This window comes from Anser brachyrhynchus (assembly GCF_964034855.1).
Source record: "Anser brachyrhynchus genome assembly, chromosome: 11".
In the NCBI taxonomy this organism is placed as follows: Eukaryota; Metazoa; Chordata; class Aves; order Anseriformes; family Anatidae; genus Anser; species Anser brachyrhynchus.
Window position 1 is genome coordinate 10946825 of NC_137706.1, and position 12573 is coordinate 10959397.

General features: G+C 47.1%; 1 protein-coding gene across 2 annotated transcripts in view; it reads right to left on the reverse strand.

Annotated features, from left to right (window-relative positions):
- The window catches only part of CSNK1G1 (casein kinase 1 gamma 1), a 154910-nt gene that overhangs the window by 25486 nt on the left and 116851 nt on the right, over nt 1-12573 (reverse strand). For both annotated transcript variants that reach the window (XM_080607395.1, XM_080607396.1), the window contains one exon: nt 4266-4417. In XM_080607395.1, the coding sequence (XP_080463521.1) occupies nt 4266-4417 (152 nt within the window). The remainder of the gene's footprint in view (nt 1-4265; nt 4418-12573) is intronic.

The window sequence follows — 12573 nt, forward strand, 5'->3', positions numbered from 1 at the left end:
GGGCAAAGGTACAGTAACAGTGTGTGGGAGATTCTGCTCGTGACTTGTAGCAGGATTTCCACATCCACAGCTGGCCGAGTTACTCAGGGGTCCATCTCTGGAGCCACAAATATCCATTTCAGATATCAGAGAACCCCCTGGGAGGGGAGAGCATCCCCTGGCACACAGCAGGACCCCTGCCCTGTGGCTGAGAAATGCAAGGATATTTGTGACATTTAACCAGATGCCAAATAAAACCATGCTTTTATTTTCCTTTCTCATGTCAAGGAGAACTGTGATAAACCCTCTTTATCCCAAAAAGTAGCTGCTGATCATCTGATCTTGCTGTCAGTCTTATCTGTACATCCTCGTGATAAATCTCAGCCCTTTTTCTGCAGATCACCTGCTTGAATACAGATCAGATCAGCAGAGATTAGCAATTCTTCACGTTTAATGGCCAGAGTTTGATGGTCACCAGTCACTTTTCACCACAACTTGGTCTAGATCACAGCCAGAAGTACTTGCACAATGCCTGACACAAGGGGCCTTGTGCTCCTTGGTTCCGACAGCGAGCACGTACAGCAAGGGTGAAAATCACGTTATTCCTGACAAATTGAGTTGTCAATGCAGCATCACAGATGTTGGATGCAGCCAAGAGTGAAAAATCGAAGCCAGAGTAAAAAGCGTTCTTCTCCAGCCCGATCACTGAGTCAGCTCCGCAAAGCTAAGATCTCTTCTGCTTTACAGGCTTTACGGACTGGCATCAGTGAACCCATTTTTAATTTCCATGTGTTGTGCAGCTAAGGAACGCCAGCCACTCGATCTGTTCAGCTGCACGTGGAGGACGAGATTCCCATTTGATACTCTTAACAGAACAAAGTGAAGCATCATGAATGCACGAGTTACAGGAGTAACAGAGCTCCAAAACTTCCACTGGGGAAGGAAAAGCAGAGGAGGAGGACTCCTTTGACACAGGTTTTCACTGAGATGTGTGAAGCAGTGAATTAGGCTAAGAAAAAGTGCTTCTGGTTCCACCAAGCTGTGCTTGCTGAGCTGCTGCCACAGCTCCGAGCACAGCACACGCCTACCAGAAAAACACCCAAGTCTAGTGACAAACCTGAGGGCTGTGTCTCATCCCCGGCCGAGGCGGACTTCCCCACTGTGTCATCTGACCAGAAAATACTCCGAATGGGTTCTCCTTTTTCTCTGAAGATTCATCATCATCCAGGCTCTATCTCCCTCAGCCAGCAGACTCTTCTTGACGTGAAACGAAGTTTAAATTCTCCCTTAATCTCAAGCTACACTCCTTAAAACCATCACCAGGTGTTTGTTTCTCCTTGAGGGCTTTTCTTTCTCCTAAAATCTGTGGAGTTAAAGGGTTCTGCCCAGCCCCGAGCTGCCGCTACCTGTCAAGCTAAGACCAGCCAAGCATGTATGCTTATTAAAAAAAAACATCTTTTGTGTATGCCTCTGGTTAAAAATTGACCACTGGACACAGGAAAAGGAGATGGAGTGCCATCACACTGCATTCAATCTTCCTTCCTACCTTTAGCAGCCGGCATAAGCACGGATGAGTCGGAGACGTGCTGTGCAGAGCGGTCAGGCTGCCGGGGGAGCACGGGGAGAAGGGAGCTGAAGGGGAGGTGGAAAACAGCAGCTGGCTGCTGCCGGGCTGAGCCTGCCGCAGGCAACAGCAGGGAGCACACAGACAGCAGAGGAGTGACTGCACCCCCCCTGTGGTCATGGGGATGCAAGCGAGGGGAGAAAAAATTAGGGGACAGAGGAGCGCACGCTGTTATTATCCCACTAGCTCAGGGACAGCATGCTTTTACTGCAGAAACCTGCTGTGAACTAGCAAAGGGAAGAATGACATATGCTGCTGCTGCTCCACATGTGCAAAATTATCCACAGTACACCTCTCCTTCCTCCCCTCCAGAAGGGACCAAGCCCAAGGCAGGAAAGGCACTGCAAAAGCAGCTCCTGGCACTGGGGACATCTCCGGAGAGCTCCCAGAGCGTTGCAGAGGGGCCTCACCAACCAGTAACACTGCTTTACCTCTGGGTGGTCTTCCTGGGCTAAAAAACAGTGATTTGATGGCATTTTGTCAAGAACCAAACTGGAACAGCACCGCTCTGTGAAGTCCCTCCCTCCCTGCATCAGGGCAGGTGCTCTCTGCGTGGTACCACGCTGCTCACGTTTTTGGAAGTCTCCCTGGACATTCGGCTTTGTTAACGGCCATGTCAAACATCAGAAGAGAGAAATGCTGTTGGTGCAGTGCACTGAATTCTGGCAGTGAAGTTTTATGTCTCCTTGTGACTGAGATTAGAACAGCAGCAGCTTAAGCAGCCTTGGCTGGTCAAAAACAACAGCAAAACAATTTATGGAGGCAAAACCACTGAACGTGACATTCAACTCCTTTTATGTCTCCCTCACAATGGAGTGTGACAGAGTGACTGTAATGATTTAGCGTAGGAACTGAGATAAATCCAAGACAATTTTCCCCATAGCCTTGTGGTTGGAGTGAAGGGCTTTTGTTCCAGTCGAGCATCAAGTGGCAATCCCTTCGGAAAACACTTCGGGGCCAGCTGAGCCCTTGTCCCAGGAAACCTTCCAGGGAAGGAGATGGGGCACACCTGAAGCTGCTAAACGTGTCTCCTTAATGCGTACACTCCAAGCTGGTATCTCATGAAATCTTTATGAAAAGATTGAAAAGGTCCTAACGCATCTCCCCAGGGAAAATGGAGAACGACTGCCTACAGAGAAAATCGGCTCCGTTTGTGATTGCATTTCCTGTCCTTCACCTCAAGCATCCATTTCCCGAACTGGTGTCAGTGTCACGATGAGCTGGCAGGCCAGGCGAGGTCACATCAGCAGACGATGCCAGCGAAGACCCTCTGAGTACAGAACTAACCTGCAACCACAGGGCTTGCTAAAAGGCAGGGGGACCCTTCTGTGTTGGTCTCTATTTCCTCAGTGGCCTCACAGAAATAAAAGTATTCCTACAAGTACTAGGAAATTTCACTAGCACAACTGTAGGAGATGTAAGTCTGTCAAATTCGACTGACGTAGGTTGTTCCAGCCCAATTTTGCCCTATGTTATATACATGCACTTAAAAATATATCCATGTTGCTATTCTGTTCCCGCTGCTTATGAGAAGGACTATGAGTTTTTTTAAACACTTGCAGAAAAGCTACCCAAAATGGTAATGCTGTTTCTGGAGTGCACCCTCACAATGGAAAGGTTACACAAATTGTATCCCAGGCTTTGCCAACTGATGCCATTTGACTTAACCAAAAACAGAACTCTAAGTTGGTTTTCCAGTGATGAAGGACCACTCAAACCCAACGAAACCGGACTGCTCGGCCATGTGCACCCAATACCAGGCCAGCACAATTCAAACCTGTTCATCTGTGACTAAATTTTCCACTTGAGATTCTGTCAAGTGGCAAAGTTCAGTTTATTTAGAATAATATCACACTCTCTGCTCCTTTACTTTTTCTGTTAACACTTGTATCCACAGATCTGTTTACGTGAACACATGGTTCTACCTCTGCAATGCCACTTAGGTATCTGCAGGCCACAGGTTGAAGTCGAGCAAGCCAACCCAAAATTAGAAGTGACTGGCACAACCCACTTGTGGAAGTCCACTCACCATGTTTAGTATTTTCAATTTTCATGTGGTTCACTCAAACACAGTTCAAAGCTACCCCTTTTAACTAGGTTTCCTTAGGCAAAAAGAGTCTCTGTGATGGTGCCCACAGATATATCATCTTCCAACTATTAGCTTTTTAAACACATTGGCCAATTTTGACCAAATCTGACCAAGAGAGACTTCAAATGCCGGTATTCTGGTTAAGGACAGCTCAGCTCTCGCCGCCCTGAAAGGCTTCAGACTTCGAGCACCCTGGTAGCACTAAACCAGTAAAACTGGTGGGAGTGCAGGAGGATGCTATGCTCCCCGTGTCATGGGTAAGAAATAAGATGTTGTGGGGGATGTCCCAGCAGAGAGAAGGAGCTGGGGTAGGTGCTGTGGCAGGGGCATGCACGTCACACAGGACAGGTCCATAGGAATCCAGCTTCACTGGTTCTGCTGTTCAAGGTTGCTCTGAGCATAAGCTAACCTTCCCCTCCTGAGCAAGAGTTTTTCCTCTCTTCTCTGGAGGACGACTCTCTCCAGCCAGCAGACATCCCCGAACCTCACGCTGTGCCAGCCCGACCCTTCGGCTAATGCAGACCTGACACAAGCACAGGTTGTTTCGCGGAGGCTGCCGTGCCTACTACTCACCAGCTGGATGGCTATCATTAATACCGTCTTCAGAGTGAACGTCCTATCACAGAGGTCAAATAAGTCTTCCAAGCTAGGACCAAGCAGCTCTAGTACCATGGCGTTGTACTTTCCACACGGTCCGAAGTAATAAACCTGGGGAAGCCCTTCAGCTGGAAGAACATGAAAAGAATTGAAATCAGTCAGTGGTACGACGTTAATACCCTTCCTCCTGGGTGTAAGTCTTTTGCTGTGCAGAGCCTTTGTTTTTACCTCTCGAGTGTCCTTTCTGTTTGATCTCACCCAGTGAGCAAGTAAGTTTCAGCATGTACCATGAACGAACCAAAGGCCAAATCAGTGCAGGCTTTTCTCAGCTACACCCCGAACAGACAAATGGATTTCAAAGCACTAACACGACCACATGAAAGCGTCTAGCTTTGGCAGCACAAAGGCTTGGGCTTCGTGTAACAAGACAAGGAGTTCCCTGCATTGCACTAACACCAGGCAGAGCACAACCCGAATGTGGGCCTGACTTCTCTGATGAGTGTCAGAAGATGACAGCCCTTGCAGAACATCAGGCACGTCCAAAAACAGGCAGCTTTTTAAACAAAGTTAATCCATTGTTGCTATTCAGCACAATCTTACGTAAAATTTACGTGTATTACATTCATAAGAAAGGAAAACAAAAGTTTTCCATTAAAAAAGAGCGAAGGTTTAAATCTTCATTCATCACCACATAAAAATAAACAAGCCCAGTCATTAAGCATATGTGTAAAACATTCTGCTAAGCTGCACACAGAACTCGGCACAACTGGTAGGAGTCAGAGCCCACCCTTCCCACCTAACAGCTCAGCAATGGATTTCTCAGCAAGAGCATGCAATATTTATGCCCAGCTGACAGCGTCTTTGCGCCGAGTGGCTTTCTGAAAGGCACCAGCAAAGGCAAGAAACAGTCGCTGTGTCTGAACACTCACCGAGCCGCACAGCACTACCCGAATCACCTTTTAGTCAAAAAGAAAAGTCAGACCAGCCCACAGAGGGGAGGACACAGTGCAGAGCTAACTGCAAATTTTTCTAATCAGCATCTAGCATAGGCGCTCAGCCTCCTGGCATCAGCATCAAGCTGTGCATCAGACTTTTTTGTCAGCGTACTTCCAGCCTATGTCTCATAAGCACTTCCAAAGCACAATGGAAGGATTTTAATTTGGAAATACACGTCTTTGTCCTATGTCAAAACACCATCTTCGCTTGAGCGCATGGAGGTACAGTGCCCTGCTGCTTGGTGCAATGGCTGAGCACAGGGAGCACTACAACGCATGCAGCCTGTTTGCACAAAACAAGTTCCTTGGAGGTCCATAAATCGTACAGCATGGGGCCTGAAAGGACAGCATTTAGAAGCTTCATCACACACTTTGTGTTTACATAAGAGATAAATATTAAAGGTAGAAAAAGAAACTCACTATTTATCAGACACCAGAATTAGATGATTGCTTTTATCTGCCCTGTGTTGTGCTCAGGCAGCCTAGCTCAGCAGAGGTAAAGGCAGCAAATCAGGGAAACACCAGAACTGGAGATGTCAGAAACACAACAGCTTTACCCCTGCTGCAGGCTCAGAAAGCTAGTTAACCTGCCCAGTGGCGCTCATCAACCCACCAATACAATAAATGTGGCACTGAGATTACTAACGCTTAAATACTACAGAACTTATACTCTCATGAATTACTCAAAAAGAACAAAACACGGTATGACAAAGATTACTGTAGGATGGTTTTAATCTCGTTAAGTCACATGCTTGGGGAATCATATTAGGCATCAGTCGTCAGGATGCATTAATGAGGTATTACGGAGTATTGCAGGAATTCCCAGTCCAGCCAGAGTTCATGTCCTGCGTAAAACATTTACCCAGACTGGCACTGGCAATCCCAGCTTGGGAGGCTGCTGCTCTTACCAGAGCTTTGCATTTTAGTGAGCATTAACAGCAGTAAGGTCCTCTGAGAAAACGGGGCTCTGACATAGAAGCAATTCAGAAAGCAATGATGGGATGTGACCCAGGCAGCTCTAAACCATTTTCAAATACCCCAAACAAACATAAATGATAATTCAACGCCATCAGCTCAGGCTTGAACAACTGCAATAGATCTTGAAGTAGCTTACAGAGAGCCATCATGTTTTCAGTAAAACCTGATGAGGACTTACCTATGTTACTTTGTAAAAAGGACTGAACACACAAAGGACTCAGAACTGAAACAAACCTGTATTTCAGCACCAAAAAAGGCAGCCATAATGGCAGACAATCAAAACAGAATTGCTGTTTTGTTTTCAAAAACATTCTCTAATACTAAAAATCATCTACTTTTTAGAAAATAATAGAATATTCTACGAGAAGTTCAAACTGAGACCATTATAAATTCAAGTTGTCTATACACTGAGTACTTGTACCACAGTTTCTACATCAGGAGAACGGTCTTGAAAAGTACAAATCAGGAAGGAAACCACTCAGGCTAGGAGTGTGCTAATTACGGAATAGCAGAGAATAAAATTGCAGAAAGGCTCTTAAGGATTGCAAAGAATCCCATTCCCAGAGCAAGGGGAAAAGGAATAAATTTACTGCCTTACTTGGTAAAGAGAGTTCACTGCAATTAAAATTAAATTCCTACTGGACACAAGAACCAGGAAGATAGATTACAGCAAGACCCAGAAGACGGGGATTTCACGTGGGAAAGGAAGCAACGCAGCCACTTAGTGCTCTCTGGGGTCCCAGCCCCTCGAGTTCGCTTCACCATCAACTGCGAGTGCTTTGAGCCACGAGCCTGGAGCACCCTGCCCAGCCTCCGCAGCAGGACAAAGCCTCAGGAAGGCTCTGCCCTAGGTGGGAGCTCCTGCAAGGTGAAGCTGTAGCTAAGAACATTAAAAAAAACATCCTAAGTGCCAGCCTACAGAGGACAATATTAGTTCCAGGCATATTTTAAGGGTTCGATTTTTCTCTGAGGGTTTTCGGCAGCGCTGCTGCCAGCTCTGCAGTCAAGAACTTACAGACTGGCTTTGCTAGAATAAAAACGCCGCAAAACATCTCTCCTTTCCAGAGGGTGTTTGGAGGAATCTGCCCCGTGCTGCATCGCTCACGCATCCTGGCTCCAGAGGAGCATCACTGGCCGGCCTTTTGGGGCCCCCCAGCCCAAGCCAGGGCTCCTCAGCTCTGCACTTGCGATAAAGTTAGGAGGAAGGCAGGGTAACACAGCCTCAGCTCACTCAAACATAAGTCAATATGCAGTATCTTTTTAGGAAGGGGCACGGCTGGAAGCAGAAGTTGTGGTATTAATGGTGCCTGCTACCTGCAGGGCCTGAGCAGGCCGACCAGGCTAGACGGCTTCAGGGTGGTCCTCGGCAAGTTTAAGATAGAGGCATCTCCAAACCAATTCTTCCTACAAACCTAGGAAAATCTGTGTAAAATTTAATTTAGTCAGAGCTCAGTTGTGTAATTCAGAGTGCAGCTCGGCTCTATTTCAGTAACAAGCAACGTGTCCTGATCCCCCCCAAGTCCATTGCCACAGGAACCTCACAAACATCACCCGTAGATCTGCAAATACTTGAGAAGAACTTTTTAACAAGAGATTGATTGAAGGAGGAGTATCTTTTGTTTGGGCAGTCAAACCTGAGGTTTTTAATGCAAAGCAGTGGTGCTGGCAGGGGACTGGGAAGGTCGAGGGAAGAGGCTGTGCTGTGAAGCAGCCTGTCCTTGGTGAGCACGCCTGGAGTCAAGGAGTGCAGGATGAAAAGCCACGGGCAGAGCAGAGTCTTATTTGGAGGATTCAATGATACAACTCAACACTTCAAATACAAACCATGACCAGTTTAACCCAATTAATGCACGAAATAACTTCTAAAGAAGTCATTTCTGCACGGCGCTAAACAAGACCAACACATTAACACAAGAAAATCCAGGCATGACACGTGCAGGTTCTCCTCTGGAGAAAAAAGCAGCCTGTTACAGTTGAGAAGTCATCGGAATTTGTTTAACGGCTTCAGTTGTGCTGCTGAGTGGTTTGGCTTGACGATTTGTAAGAGGTCCCACTCCACCTTTGCTCTTGCAGAAAGTTTATCAACGCAATAAACAGAGACTGATCACTGCGCTGGAATCCACAGGCAAATCCTGCTAATTCAGCAGTGCGGTGTCTTGGAAGAAATTCAAGCTGAGCGCAGCGAAAACCTAGCATAGCATTTCAGAGATTAAAGCATCATTGCTGGAATGAGAGCAAACGCAGACATCAAAGCCCAAACTCAAGCTTTGCTGCCACCACCACGTTCCCGTGCTGCCACGCGACTCCGGCCCTGGGTTTCCCAAGGTGCTGCAACTGCGCAGCTCCCGAGGGCTGCCACCAAAAGGGACAGGCGGAAGAGCGGGGCAGTGCAGATGGGACCAACAGCCCCAGAAACTCATCCAACATTTGGCATGCTCCAACAAGCCGCGTCAGTCCAGGCGTCAGCTGTGCAAGCCATGCAGGCAGTCCAAAGCGGCTTCCAGCACCAGTTATGAAATGGGGAACGGCAGAGATGCCAATCAAAGGATATGCCCAAGGGAAATCTGATTTTGTAGCATCTGCTCCACGTGGAAGGCACGGAAAGCAAAAACCATCTGCTGTGAATACAAAGAATACGTACTGATGCTCTCAGAGGCTAAGACAAAGCCTAGTGCAACAGTGAGCAACCTAAACTGCACCCAAGAAGAGGTGAGCACAGAAAGCTATACGTGGCATCTACATCAGATGAGGTGCAAAACCTGAGTCCCCATCCACCAGTTCAACAGGAAACAGCCACATTTCATAAAAGGTGAACAAAACTGTTAGCTTCTGAATCACCATTTTTTTTCCTCCCATTGTAAGTTGGCTTACGCTGCCCTCAGACGTAGTGTGGCCAAATACCGAGGAGCTGAGGTCTTCAGCTTCAAGAGCAATTATAGCTTGATTCCTCTATTAAGGTTCATACAGGCTTCAAAACTGAAAACTATAGCGGGGAAGGTCACTGCTAAGAAAGCCCAAATGAGATACCCGGAGACAGAGGGAAAGGGGAGCAATCCAACATCAAGCAAACGGCTGATGCTCCATGCAGGAACGTGCTCTACGTGAGCAGCAAGAACAAGTCCTCATAAAAACTCATCCAGAGACACAACAGTCCCCCTGCAGCATTAACGCACAAAAAGTTCTGCAAGATTTTAAAGCAGCACTGATGAATAGGATGTAGATTGTCACAGAATTCTCATTCAGAGCAAAAAGGTTTATTTTTACAAATCACAGAACACAAAATTACATGATAAACAGCATAAATAGCAACTGTGCGAGAGCTGAACATTTATAGCTAAAATTAAACATGTTTCAAACAAATTAAACAAATTGCTTTAGAGTAGTCAACCCATTTAAGCTGATTACACTAATGAGGATCTACCCTTCTCTTAATTTTCAAATCAGAATAACATCCTAGCCGAAACAGAAGCTTTGCTATCAACATCAGCTGGGCCAAGATCTCTTCTTTTAACCTCTTGAAACACACCCTGCAGCAGCAGCTTTAAATTTACCCGAGTATGTTGGTTAACAGGTTACGTCTACGAGCCATGTTTTGTAGGCTGAAATTACAAAGGTTCATTCTGACCTTCAGGTTTCTGAAGGATCTACTTAAAAAATAGAAACAGAGGTGAAAAATTAAGATAGATTTGTTACTTGGAATAAAGTTGTCTGAAAGGTCTTTCAAACATTTGATGGTAGGTTTTGGAGATGTCTTATATCCAAGTGAGACTGCAAAGGCTTTTCAGTACAGCCCCTCACCGAGGCTGCTTCTGTTTCAGGTCTGAAACAAAGCTTTAGGCAAAAAATAAAAATAGAAAATAGCACACGTTGCTTGTCTTTAGCATGTTTGAGTGTCATCAGAGCAATCACTACCAACGGCGGATGAAATTAAGCTGAATGCTTTCATTCCCTAAAGTCAGCAGCAGGTACTTTGCTGTGTCCATGACAACACACTGATGAAAATTTTGGAATATGCCAAAAGCTGGCCACAGGACACTCAGTGAAGCTGCACTGATTTAACGCCCGATTTCTGTGCGTGGGCTGCAAGACATATGCGGCTGCAGACCAGGTTGACCTTGGGGATGCAGCTGAAAACCAGCCCCAGCGAGCCCTCACACGGATCCGAGCGCTCGGAGGGACCAGTGGCTAAAGAGAAGGTGGAAATGCCGCAGCCACAGCACGGGCTGAGCGGGACTTCCACCGACAGTCTGCATTGGGACCTCAGTGACAGCAATGAGGAGATGAGACATGGCAGCGTGAAGCACACATCGTGTACATCCACAGCTTTCTGGAAAGACCATTTCGGAGTGCTGTTGACAGACAGAATCAGGTCCAGACATATCTGGTGCTCCTCCCTCTTCATGCCAGCCTCCAAGCTCCTCTACAGGAGAGGGATGGGGAACTTTTGTTGCAGAAGTTTCAAAGCCCAGGAAGAAGGCTTTAAGCCTCAAGCCAATTAGCCAGCAAGACAAAGGCATGGCTTTCAAACGACAGCAACTTGAACCTTCCTGGATTTCAATAACGAGCAAGCAATGTTAAGGGCTCCTCACAACCTAACTCCCTTCAAGCTGTCATTAGGTCCCTCAACATCACCTCTTTCCAGCACGGTTATTTAGAAAAATCAGCTGTGTGTTCACTGTGGTTCACTCTTCAAGCTCAAGTGATTAAAAGTAAATCTGTAACTGAGCCGAGAACAGGCAGCCTTTCAACCTGAACTGCTGCAGTGGAGAATCATTAACAGTAAGGACTGAAAGATACCCAAGTCCCGAGAGTCTAGGAAAAGGAAGTCAACACACTGCTTTAAAAATAGCCTATTTTTAGCCCAGTGATATCCAATTCAGCTGAAGAGGCTGCAGTGGATGAAGCTTTTGCTCACGCTGCTAACCCGAGGAAAGCCTGCAGTAGCCCAGGTTTAGCCCAGGAGCACGCTGACTCCAAACTGGATGTGCTGTAAAAGTCTTCCACAAGACAGGATGGAGCCTTGTGAGTTTTCTTACAAACAGATTTTACTACACCTCCTAAACCTCCTGTCGGTGTTGCTGCTGATCGCCTAAGGCCCTTGCTTTGCAGGAAGGTCACATTTGGTGAGGTCCAGACCCGTGGCCATGTGGCACTGCTTTAAGAGGCCAACTGTAGGAGCCAGTGAAACCTCTCATTAACAGGTGAAACTGAACTGTTCAGACCAAAAAGTCTGTGTGACAAGGATGGTGATCCAGTCACCTGCGAAGATCCCACCAGTCAGATCTGTCAGCGAGGAGCATCTTCCACTCAAGCCGAGTCCTTAGAATACCTAGCAAAGTGCTCGATATGCCGTTCGTCACTAGGCACTTACTACAAGCACGATCAAGTGCTCTTAATCTCTTCAGGAAATTTAAAACGTGATAAATGGTTTAATTAAGATTCTCATTTTAACCTCCTTCATTCCTCAGAGGTACACCCTTAATGGGAACAGCCTGGGATGGAGACAGCTCCCTGCTCCCTTCCCGCTGCTCTGATGGAGATCACAGAGGTGACCAACCCTGCCTGGGAATCGTGAGTGCTTTCAGCCCAGCTTAGGGCTGCAAAGCTTCTGGATTATTTTCCTGCCCTCCTCAGCTTCAACAGTCTGCTTTGAGAGCCCCGATTTACCCTCCGTTCACTTATCTGAACGGGGAGAAGAGCAACTGGACCTGCCCAGAGCATCCTCGTCTCCTGTCCCCTTCCTCCTTTGGCTCCTCAGGGAGAAGGGCACTCAAAGCATCGCTGAAGTGAGAGCCCACCCAGCTCCCTCACTCACAGCCTACCAAGGAAGGCAGCCGAGGGGGCTGCTGCTAAGACAAGCCACCTCCTCGAAGCTCAACTGGCCTTGGTGCTGGCTTTCTCTGTTCCCAGACCCATTTATTCTAGACATCACCGTAACACGGAGCTCAAACTGCTCCCCCTGCTCCAGATGTCATCTCAGCAGCCCTTTTACAGCACCATTACGAGCTCCTCTTATTCATGTTCCCCCCAACATCCCCATGTTCTGTTTGCTCCAACTGCTGCCAGACACCAAGCTCTCCGTTGCCAGCTTTTTGCAACATCTTTTTCCTGCTTCAGTTGGGCAATGAATCATCTCCTTTCTAGCAAATGCCAAGTGCCTTAGTGTTACTGCCCAGCAGGAGTAGCTGCAGCAGGACTTGCTGCTTGGCTGCAGCAGAGAGCCCATGGGGAACAGAGCAAGGGAAAATGTCCCAAAACCGTAGTTTGACCAGTTCCCCTTCCCCTGATGATCACAGAGCAACCAAGCCAGA